Source organism: Chroicocephalus ridibundus, chromosome 2 (assembly GCF_963924245.1).
Source record: "Chroicocephalus ridibundus chromosome 2, bChrRid1.1, whole genome shotgun sequence".
Taxonomy (NCBI): Eukaryota; Metazoa; Chordata; class Aves; order Charadriiformes; family Laridae; genus Chroicocephalus; species Chroicocephalus ridibundus.
In genome coordinates, this window is record NC_086285.1 from 104175183 (window position 1) to 104187651 (window position 12469).

Here is a 12469-nt window from a genome sequence, read left to right on the forward strand (position 1 = left end):
AAGAGAGTCATAGTAGAGCTGCATGATCTGGTAGAGAGCGATGAAGATGAGGCAAGGACAGAGAGAAGAAGTAAAATAAAATGAAGAAAAACTACTGAGAGTTGCTTCAAGATAATAAAATTCAGAGGCACAGACACAAGAAAAAAAAACCAAAGACAAGAACAACACATAAAGAAGCAGAGCAAAAAAGCTAGAGAAGAAGATGTATGATGCAAAGAACCAGTTACACCATGGAAGCTATATGACAAGACTGCCCAAGGCTCAGTTTTGAAGAACAAGGCTCCCAGTTATGTGCGTTATTTCACAAACACTGAAAGTAAACAGAACTTTTCCCTCCTCTCCCAACTCAGATTTTACTTCTGGTGAAAAAATACAAACCAAAACAAAAAACCCCACTGAATATCACAGCTGTTTATGGGGAAAGGAGTAAATCGCAAGAAAAAGCCAGAACCTAAGCTATACCTGAGGTTGAAGAGGCAATACGGTAAAACGAAAACTTAAGATTCCAAATACCTGCATCGCCCTTTCAAAATGAAGGCTCTTTTGACCCTACAGAGCGTGCATAGCCTACCTACACTCTGCACTGCCTCCTGGTTCTGTCATGTACCTGTATGAAAGCTTAGTGCTTGCCTCAAAGTGTTACTCGTACCCTTTAAGTGCACTTCTGAGGGCAGGGTGGGAGACCAGTGGACAAAGAGCAGTGGCTTGTCACCCTTTCCACATAATCGGTTGCCACTAAAGGTGCCCTAAAAGACACTTACACTGGGGAGAGTCCAGGGAATATCTTCCTGAGGCAGGTCCCGATGTGCGCCAGCACCTCATTTACATCCTCCGAAGATGCCATCTTCATGGAGATGCTGCATTTCTCAGTTTCCATAATCAACTGTAAATATAAAAGGGCATGAGGGCAGGAACTGGTTCTCATATAATTCATGTCCATTTAAAAAGGAGAGCATTTTGAATGCCAGCTGAATGCTTTGCATGCCAGTAGGAATCTGTTATTCTTTAAGACATGACACGACAACGCTCCAGGTAAAGTTTCTGAAAGCCATTCTGGAATGTACAAGATCCCCATATTCAAACTTTGCTTTTCCTAAGAGTGCCCTGCTTCCCACGGGAATAAGAGTTTCAAAGGATCTTGACCTCAGCTGACACTTTGAAAACCAAGAACTTTTCACAGCATTGTCCTCTTTTGAAACACGTCCCAGAACACCAGGAGAAGCGAGTGCAGCCTGACAGGAAACTATTGAACGAGCAGGGCCTGCTTCCTCCAGCAAAAAGTAAAAGTCTTTAATGGCTGTGATCCTCTGGAAAAGCTCTAATGCTTTGATCTATGTCGTTTAAGAAAATGTTATGGTAATATATTGTCTCGGTTCAGACGAAGCAGTAACTCAGATAACTGTCCTGCTGACTGGGGGATACGTGCTTCAGCTAGGGGAAAAAATAAAGCCTTTTGCAACTCATCTATCATATATTGAGTGTTTAGCATCAAATCAGATTGCTGTATGACTGACACATCAGGTCTGCTCTGCTTTCAGCTGCATCGTAGGAAGCAATGTAATGTTTCTGTCTTCTCCAGTGCAAATATGTAGCACGGCCCAAGTTATAAACTCTTTTAGATGAGGAACTGTGCATACGCAGCAAGGAGCTAACATTAGGAATAAATAAGAAGTATAGATAGACAACACAAGAGGGGACACTGCATAATATGCTGAAGATGATTGTTTTTTATTGAAACTTGTTCCAAGGGCTCTTTTGGTTCCCAGTTCATGTCTAGGGTCATCACCAGGATAACCCTCATTATCCCAAAAGCACACCGAGAATCTTCACACCTTTTCCTACCAATTCAACTCCTTTTTGAACCTGTTGCTGTCACTCCCTGAAGATGAATGAGTGGGCAAGTTACTGCTGTTTTTCATTGTCATTGATATTAACACAACACTTCCCTATTCGTTCACTTATCTTACAGTGGGAAGCTCTTCATGGCTTTCTGCGAGATGCCAAGCACGAGACTACATCCTTCAGGTATCACAGGTATAACATGCTGTTTGCAGGAAAACTGCAACAATACCATTTGCCCCGCAAGCAATAATCTGGGATTCTGCCTGCCTTCAGCTATAAGCCTTAGACGTTTAAAACACAAATTAATGTAAACATGCAAAACCTTAAAAAGTATTTTAGGAAAATGGTATGCTAAGTGAAGCTGCTGAAAATCCCTTGTAAACCCTGTTACAACAGTGACTGTCTATGCCTCCAAAATAACTACCATTGGCTAGCATGGCATGTTAGTACCTTAAATATAGCCACAAAAACACACACAAAATTTACTAAACATCTCCCCTTTAAAATAATAAACATCTGGACCTTTTTTTTTCTCTTTTAAGGAAAGCTTCAAAAGCCAGGTTAAAAAGATGACATGTTAAACATAAAGAGAGCTTTTCAGAGTTCAAATAAAGTGTCAGACACTCCTATTTTTAAAAAGCTCTTGAAAAGCCAAACACACATGAAACACATGAAGACTTTGATACAATTGAACTGTCAAATCTTGTCAACAAGTTCATCTTATGAATGAAAAACGTATTAAAGGCATTCTTCTTTTCAGCACCTTCTCTGACATTCACTGTTTTGGGTGCATAACTTGCTGTCAAATATACTTTGTGTTGTATACAATAATGGCACCAAGAATAGTTGGAAGCAAACCGTTTCTGCCTGCAATGTAAGCAGTAGCTTTTGGCTTCACCATAAAAGTATATGCCACAGAAGCCGTTCAATCTTGTGTGGTGATGACTCTATACCAGCTGCCATGGTTCTGTCATCTCTGAGAAACATATTCACTTACGAGACAAAATGAAAATTTGTACCACATTGAACTAGGAAAAAAGTCATTTCTTATCGTCATCCCACCTGCACAACCCATTCCGAAAATTGACTCTTTAAATTCTTGTAATTATTGTTAAGATTTTAAAGCAGCATGAATATAAGAATGCAAACATCCAGTGTGCTCACTGGATGGGGACACCTGCATGTGAAAGCAGTACCTCCTTGACTGGAACAGATTTAGCAATGAGTAAACAAGTATCTTTTATCTAGAATACACTCACCTGACCCGGTTTACTGGAAGTCACTCCTTGGATTTCCAAGTAGCTGAAAGTTACTTCTAACTGTAGTTAAAAAAGAAAATGCCACATTAGTGCAAATATCTTATTTTAAAAAGCACTTACACTTTAGCGTGAGGTTAAGAAAACCTTGAGCGATGCTACTGTTATTTTACATCAGTTTCTGTAATTGACACTAAGTACTTGTTAATATCTTATCTGGTAGCATTTTACACTAAAAGAACACTTACATTTGCTTGTTACAGGTTCAAATGGTTATTAGAGGTTATAGGAATACCACACCGGACCTTTTACCGTAAGCTATAAGAACATAAGCTTATAATAAAATTTATGAAAAATTTTACTATAAAAAGCATTGTTTATAAATGCCCTACTGATACGTACTCTTGTGACTGAATAATTATTAATTATAATACTTACAGTATCACATATTACTCTTTCATTATTTACACTGACCATAGGTGCGAAAAATTTTACTGCACAGAAGCTGGAGGGACATGCACACAATTTTTTATTTATATGTGTATAAATAAAAGTATCATAGATAGATGGATAGATAGATAGAGATATATAAATGCTCAGTACTGCTTTAGCATGTCTAAAAGCATAAGAAGAAATAATACATTAGTTTTGCCTGAGCGGGTCATCTGGATGACAGTCAGGATAGGCAGGGAAGAAGGACAAACATACTGAATCCAAATGGAAGCTTAGAAGAAGGCAGGAAAGCCGCCTTCTCCAAGGACAAACCTAGGGCTACAGGGAGGGTGCCAAGATCTGAATTCACAGCTACACAGACAAACATTTTGACAGCTGAGATATGCAGAAAGAAACAAACCTCTTGGACTGAATCATAGCTACAGGGTAAGACATTATCATGGTCATTTCCTTTTATTTATCATTAAAACCATTGTAACTGAGCAGTCTGTTTGAATTGCACAGTTTCCTGTACTTTATCTCAGCCTAGGTTCACAGTCAGGGTGCTCTCAGGTTAACTGGCAAACACCATATTATTCTCTTTCTGTATTTGTGGCAATCTTTTAAAAAGACAACCCTGAATGACTTCTGGAGTGCTCAGAAGCCAGATGCAGCTCTCAAGACTCCCTCTCCGCAAAGGCTGCAACAGCACAGAAGTCAGGAATATGCCAGTTTCCAATCATAAGAACCAGCTAAAAGTTTTCCAGAAAGCAACGAGATGCAAGATAGTAGGGAGAGCTCCTAAATGCCAAGGTCTCACCGGCAAATCTGTAAGTAGTCACCAACAGTGTTACCGCAGGATGAAGCTGCCCAAAAAAATTCCAGTTAAAATAGTTATGATTTAGAATACACTGAAATTTAGAGGGATTTAATGAAATAGAAGACCTTTTTTTAAGCACTGAGCTACATTATCCACTCACAGCTGCAGAGACTGAAGGTGTTATTACTGTCTATTTGTTCTTTGTTGCTTATTTTCTGAATCCTTTTCCCTTCAGTTACCCTTGTGATTTGACAGCGCCACAAGATACAAGCACTCCTTTTTTTTTTTCTGTGCAAGGTTCACCTTCCACCAAAGACCTAGCTCAGGGGCCAAACTTTACTCTGAATCTTCACGCGCTTCGTTTCACTTATTCTGCTGCAGGGGCAGCACCCTACAGTTTCAGACCACAGGGGTGCCGTGGCAGCTGCTTATGAAGCAAGTGCGCACAGGGAAGCGAGGCAGGAGAGGCAGAACCAACACAAGCATCGTCTCAGTGCCCACACCAGCATCTTGCATTCTTCCAAGGGTAAGACATTCACTTCTCTTCAGGCCTCTTCAGCGCCTTATTTCTAAGCTAAGACTGGCAACCTTTTGTGATGACAGGACACGGCCCCGTTAGTTCATTCAGGCCAGAAAAAAAAAAAAAAAGAAATAAAATACCATAGCAGCTCTTGTTGGCTACTGGAGTAAGCCAGACTGCACGTATAGAAGTGAAGGGTTCTTTTTCTCCAGCGCTGGTCAAATTAAAAAAACATATGAGACTATCTAACATTTGTTTACCCAAATCATAACGAAATTTTTGGGAAAAGTTTCTATGATTGAAATCCTTCCTATTCTGCAAATTATTTACCTACCAGATTGAAGTTTCTGCTTTTGCCAACATATTTTGTACGTGCAAACATATATATATGTACACACAGTCAAAAATATCTTTCTAGTCCTGAGAAAAGTTTACACAGATCCAGATTCAAGAATTCAATCTGCAAAAATCCTCTTGACTAGAATTAACAAATACCAGGAAATGTGGCAGCACACCTATAGTACATCTTTGACTCAGTTTCCTACTTAAAAACATGGATTTACAATCCTTGCTTTGCAGGAAAAACACAGAATATTCTAAATATCATCTACGTCAAACTATGAACATTTTCTTACAAGGTTTTAATAAGTATAATCCCATTTATTCCCTTCAATTATATTTTTTAAAAATCCTCTTAAAAGGCTACGAGTGCCTCTCATTTAGGGACCCTTCAATTACCAATACAGCTAATTTCACACTTTCCAATTTTTTCAATCAAAACTTAATGAAAGCTGGCACTAGAAATATGTTCACAAACCTGAATTATGTTCCCACAAATATTTCATACGCTTCTCTGCGGGGTTGATGACACATCCAACATTTACTAATGTTGTAACTACATTTTATATAGACTATAACAAGGATTAGGAGGCTCTAAGCACAGCACTTCCTTTCCTATCAATCTACCTAGAGTAGTGGAAATGAACTGATTGGACCAGAGCGTAAAGTTAGGAGGTGGCCATTGTAATATCCTTGCTCTAAGGATAATCGTGTGAGTTGATATTGTATTATCCCTTTTAACTTTGATCCTTGTTTAGTAGATACATCTCAACAGCATTGTTTAAGGAAAAGTGAAGCTTGGAATCAGATGTATTAACAAGAGTCACTCAGAACTGGCCTTCTCTCAGCATACCCATTTTTGTGAGAGAATCCAGTGTCTTTGCTGCATGTTCTCAGTAACTGCTAGCAGTTACTGTGTGCAGTTATATGTAAGTTCTCGGGTTGAGAAAGCTTCTGAGCAGCTTTTGAAAATAGTACAGACTTTACAATATTCAGACATTTTCACTAATCCTTCTAAAAAACAAATGCATTTTCAACCATCCTAATAACTGTTCAGATATACAAAGTTTTATTTTGACATAAACCACGAGCAGAAGCAGTTTCTTCTGACCACATTTCCTCCATTTGTTATCACTAAAGTAACAACTTTGTTATTACAGCATACATATTCCAGATTTCCATGAAAACAGAAACAAGTTTTTCAATTAAATAAATCCATTTAATAAAAGGTGTTTTGAGAAGGGTCTGAAATGCTAAACCAGAAGTACAGTTATTCCTTAGTACACCAAGCTCTAGCCTTTAAGAGCTTTTTGATGAATTACAATGGCTTTGCTATTATTTAACAAGATCACCATCACCACCTGTCCATCATACTGCCATTGCGCTCGTGTCTGAGCTGTTCATCAACTGGCTCTATGTTTCCATGCAACCAGACACTAAATCCTGTCTTAAAAAACAGGCTGCAAACCGCAGCGATCCAGAAGCCAACAGACAACCAAAGATATCTCTGCTGCAGGGACAGGGTGATAACTGAGGAAAATAAATTTCAGCAGAAATTCAAGTTAGTCATCCTGCCTGCCGGTCAGCATCTTAAAATTATAAGTAAGGGAAAGTCACACTTACCAGTGACCATAACTGAAAATCTGATATCAATCATGCCCTTTATCGATCCTCTTTTTTCTACAAAGCATATACACACCCACACACACATCTATGTGTAAAACACAGCAAAGCAGAATATATGCCGAATTCCCATTCACTGATTCCAAGCTGGGCAAGAAATATTCTTCCACATCAGTCCTTTTCTTTCACAGGGAAATTATCTTTCTCTGCTACAACAATCATTACAAATTGTCACAGGAGTAGATAAAATACTTCACTGTCATTGGCAAGGCAGGTTGGCAAGATGCTTTTCAAAGTGAACCACAGAAATCACCAGAAAACAGATTAATTTAATAAACCTCAATGTAATTTCTGTCTCCAAATCAAATATGACACTATGAACACTAGAGGAAATAACGCCATCAGCTTGTTTAGACATAAACAGTCCCACTACAAAGGTCATCAGGCTCATCTCACAGTTCTTCAAGTCGGTGTTTCCAACATACTTCTTCACCCGCCTGCATTTCTAGAAGTTAAAATTCCTCTGAAACTGTATATACAAACTGACAAATCAATTTAAGACAGACACTAACAGAAGCACTGCTGTAACTCAGCACCATGCAACATACCATTCCACAATTATTATATTTTTAAACAGACGCACAAGTATAAAATATGCTAAGTTTATGCAACTTAGTTTAAGCAACTTACATCTGTATCTGAAAACCAGAATATTTATAGAAATACAGTGGCTTTACCTTGGTGGGAATCCGAGATGTTAAAAGAAATGCCCGACATGATGCCAACACCTATTGAAAAAAAAGAACAGAATTTGTGATAAATATTTAATTTATCAGGAATATTATTAAAGATTCTTCTCCAGGAAAATCCTGATAGCAGAGGGGAAAAAGCCTCTAGTAGAGTGACTGCCAATTCGATTTGCTGTCATACACTGAAGTAAGCAAAAATGGGCTCAGATCCAGTAGAGCATAGTGAAGAGACTGCTGCAATCTGATCAGCTATAAGCTAGTTAGTACAGCGTCAAACTGAAGAAATGTATTAAATCAATCTCTCAAGAAATTCCAATACCAATCTTAGTGAAATTTTAAAAAGAAGCAAGGATAAGAAGTCCTACCAGAAACATATGAAGTACTTAAATATAACAAAAATATACAAGATAAACATGATATTACTACTAATATAAGAGACCACAAGCAAACATTTTCTTTTGGACACACTCAGTGTATTTCTAAAGTAACAATGCAAAGATTTCTCATTGACACCACCTACATTTCTTCTCCAGCAAGGACAATGGAAAAATGCAATTAGATTAGTGAGACCAGTGACTTTAGGGAGAAAACACAACAAAACAAATATTTCAGAAGTTATTGCCAATCAAAATACAATGATATATAAAATCTCCAGTAGCACATTCCACTCTCAGATTTTAGGCTCTGCAAAGGGATGACTCACTTTGAAAAACCGGAGTGTGGCTTTTTGGTTTATCTGCCTGTGGAATGAGACGGATCCATCTTTTTCCAGACAAAAGACTGAAACAAACTTAATTTGAACATATGGATCAAAATCCTGCAGCACATGCAGAGCTTTTTACACATCTGGAACCTCCTGAAGCCAGTTCTGCTCCGTAAATATCCATCTCCAGGCGAGCAGGTTGACACGAAATGCATTCCTCACTCAGAGAGGGAGAACCAGCCTGAGAAGGCAACGCAGTACCCAGCTCCAAACACCATTCAAACACTTTGGAGACTGGATTTCAGCTTTAGTTATCTAAGCTGAACCAAATCTTGCTAAAATCAAAACACACGAGTGCTGTACTAGTGTTAAAATCATAGAATCACAGAATTGCATAGGTTGGAAGGGACCTTTCAGATCATCAAGTCCAGCCATCAGCCTAACACTGACAAAAACCATCACTAAACTGTGTCTCTATGCACCACAGCTACCTGTCTTCTAAATACCACCAGGGATGACTATTCCACCACTTCCCTGGTGGTGGCAGGGCAGCCTGTTCCAATGCTTGATAACACTTTCAGTGTAAAATTTTTTCTTAATACCCAATCTAAACCTCCCCTGGTGCAACTTGGAGACATTTCCTCTTTTTCTATTGCCTGTTACTTGGGACATTGATGCCCACCCTCACTACAGCCTCCTTTCAGGTAGTCATAGAGAGCGATAAGGTCTCCTCTCAGCCTCCTTTTCTCCAGGCTAAATAACCCCAGTTCCCTCAGCTGCTCCTCATAAGACTTGCTCTCCAGACCACCTCTCACCAGCTCCGTTGCCCTTCTCTGGACTCGCTCCAGCACTTCAATGTCTTTCCTGTAGTGAGGAAAGACATTGGACATTAGCAGATTGTTTCAGGGTTGATGCAATCAGACCTAGTTCTCTGGTTATCACAGATGTAGAGCCAAACCATTGTGGAATAGTAACCATTGCCTCCATTATGGCTTACCCCAACACTGAAGCCCCCTTATGCTGGCTGGAACACCACTGCTGCCACTCAGCTGGCATGTCCAGGTGCTGTCAGACAGACCTGCCTCGTCCCCTTGCACTCAGGCATGGGGGAGAAATAGTCTCTTCTGCTCTCCTCCCAGCTGTGCCCATCACAAGTACACCTTTGGCAATCCGACACATTAAGAAGGGTCAACTCGAGTGGTTTTACCACTGCACAGTTTCCCCAGAAAAGCTTCGCTATCAGTAAGAAGAAAACCCAACCTTACCCATCATCGCACCCACACACAAGCTGCCCAGCTCTGAAGAGGGGTAGGTGATCAGGCACCCTCCCTGCACCAGCACCACCAGCTAAATGCCTCCAGAGCAGTAGGTAGAGCAGCTGCAACAGCTTCTCCACATCTCCTTCTGGTCACCACATCTCTGGTGAAGCAGTGAGATAGTCAGGGGAAAGGACGGATTTTGCAGACCTGCTTTCCATATTTACCTCGTAGGTAGTGGCTTACAACATTAGAGAGATCAGTGTTCCTGTGTATGCCACCACAGTGGGACAGCTGGTTACAGGAAAATCATGTCACAGCCCTATTATAAAACATTTGCCTGTACATATGGGGTTCAAGCTACTTTAAAGCATTGACAGGGTCCCTTTAAACATTATTACGGTACACACCAGCAAATAACAAAGTTAAACGCAAACCAGGTAGCAGAAGGCGGTAACACAATTATATTGGAAAAGGATGTTCCACCAGAGCACGTGTCAGTGTATCTTTGCATCATAGAGGTACCAGGGCTCCCAAAGTGATCTTGCTAAAACCAACAAAGCTGAAGTACCCACTTATCTTAATAAGATGCATTTACATACAAAGGAGAGGGCTGCTGTAAGATGAGATTCTCCACTCAGCCAGTAAATAAAATACTCTTGAGCAATAAAATGGTACAAAAAAGCCTGAGCCCTCTAATCCAATAACACTGAGATTTCTACAGTTCTCATAGTTGAGACTGTCACAAACAAGTAAGAGTTTGATTTTTACATAAAGTCAATTGAAAACAAGGCCAATTATTACTGTAAAATTAGTGTCGCATCTTGACAACAGCAGTACTAGATTTTTTTTTTTTTTTTTTTTTTGGACAATAGCAGAATTGGCAAAGAGGAGGGACGGCATTTATCACAATTTTAGCTGCTAAAATCCATGAGTAAGCATCGTGACCTTTGACAGAATCACCTTTAGTTTACTGCTTTCTGATTATTCTTTTCCCAATCTTGTCAAAATTTTATGCGACATCTGCATTTTGCACGTTTGTTCACATTTAGCCTTTGTTCACGGCAGCCTCTACCCCAAACCAGCTTGAGACTTGTCGGATAGATAAGCTGCGAAACATGAACTGTTTTCAGTGTGACCTCCTTCTCCTCTATAAAGCTGCAGTGGAGAAACAAATAATAGCTATTGAGATACCGGCTCACCCACGGCTCTGTCAATAGGATTCTGCATGGCTGTTAGTACTTGCAAGGGCAACAGAACGTATATTATAGACTACTTAAAACAACGTATCACTCTATTCCTTCCCTTGTGAAATACGATGCTGGCGCCAAAGGCAGAGGCACCGGAGGTGTTTCCACCCTGACAGTTCAAGTCCCCTTTTAAGCACCAAGCTGGTATTTGTGAATGAAGTCCCCAGACTCTGTTGCATTCCTCTGACATGAATAACGAGTAGGAGCTTAATTGCACAATTGTCTAGGGTTTTCAGAAGTATCCAGGAGCGCTGGGGTTTATGAATAGGCAGGTTCTAGATTTCCGGGAGTTTTTAATTTCTTCCTACAAAGAAACTAAAAAGCAGAAGTAGCCACCAGTTACTCTCTAGCAGTTCTCAAGCACGTTACAGAGAAAATTTTGCCACTGGTAAACTTATTTTGCACCAGGGAACCTTGAGTACAGGAGAAGGAGTGTCACGGCCAAAGTCACTTTGAAAACCAGAGACTCGGACGAGCAGAGCCTTATACCAGGGACAACTGAACAAAGGGCTCCCTCGCTCTCAGCCCATCAGGAAAGTCAGCTGGGCATGGTGTATAACCCACCTTATCTTCTGATAAGAAAACGATCACTTGTTCAGCTCAAGGAGTCGCAGCCCCATTCCTCCATAACCATTTTGTTTGGTCACATGTAGTATTCAATCATTAATAAAGTTAAAAGATCCCATCAAAAGATAAACACATGCAGGGTAACGAAAGAGACTGGGGAGTGGATTCATGCTTTAACACAGCTGTAAACCAAAAGGTTTGCAAGTGACCGATGTGAAGGCAGCAAGCACATCAGACGAACTTTATACAGGGTATGTAACCTGGCTGCTGCTCCATTGAAGGGACAATAAAAGAGAATTAGATTTAGTTTACTGTAGCTTCGGTCTGTCTTCCTACCCTGCCTTTATTCAAGCACAAAATAGGATTATCATTTGAATGTTAAATGACTCCCACTCACACACAGATATGCAAGTTGATGATTTCTTAACACTTTTATCACTCCGAATTCCATAATGTTCCCTACACTGCTCACAATGTACATGAAGCAAGTTAAAATTTGGAAATTAATTTGGAAACGTTCACCAAAAATATATCCCACAAATTATTTCTCCAGAGGCTCGTGGCCCACAAGGTCATCTTCTGTTTACCAGAATAAATAATTTGTTTCAGTAAATAAAACTAATTTGAACACAGATCCTCAGCGAGTATATCAACAAAACATAAACATACAGATGCATTTCGTGATTTATTGTCAAATCCTAGCCTTATTACCCATTTTAGCATGGTAAGTTAAATTAACAGGACTGCACTGGGTTAACCCAGCCACCCTACGTAGCAGTCAGTCTTGGGAAAACCATTAGAGCAACACAGCTCTGTGTTAATTGCATGTGTTTTGCCAGACAAACCACAGCAAATCAAGCCACCTTATCTATATTTAAAGCAGTTTCAAATTCACAAGCAAATGAAAGAAATCTTTTAAAAAAATCACTACTACCCTTTTTAAAATTCCCAGGCATAAAGAGCTCTGGAAAACACAGTGAGCGTACACAGCTTCGTGATTAAATATAAAGCAAAATGAAACCACCTCAGCACTTCGTGGGCCCTGGGAAGATGCGTGATGGTCGCTCCGCTCACTAGCACAGATGTTTTGAAACTTCCCTCTGCTAAAATCT

At 39.9% G+C, this 12469-nt stretch overlaps 1 protein-coding gene across 4 annotated transcripts in view; it reads right to left on the reverse strand.

The window, feature by feature from the left end:
- CARMIL1 (capping protein regulator and myosin 1 linker 1) overlaps positions 1-12469 on the reverse strand; it is a 199467-nt gene that overhangs the window by 110158 nt on the left and 76840 nt on the right. For all 4 annotated transcript variants that reach the window (XM_063326384.1, XM_063326385.1, XM_063326386.1 and 1 more), the window contains exons 3-5: positions 7570-7620; positions 3102-3161; positions 762-883 (exon numbers count right to left, since the gene is read on the reverse strand). In XM_063326384.1, coding sequence (XP_063182454.1) covers positions 762-883; positions 3102-3161; positions 7570-7620 — 233 coding nt within the window. The remainder of the gene's footprint in view (positions 1-761; positions 884-3101; positions 3162-7569; positions 7621-12469) is intronic.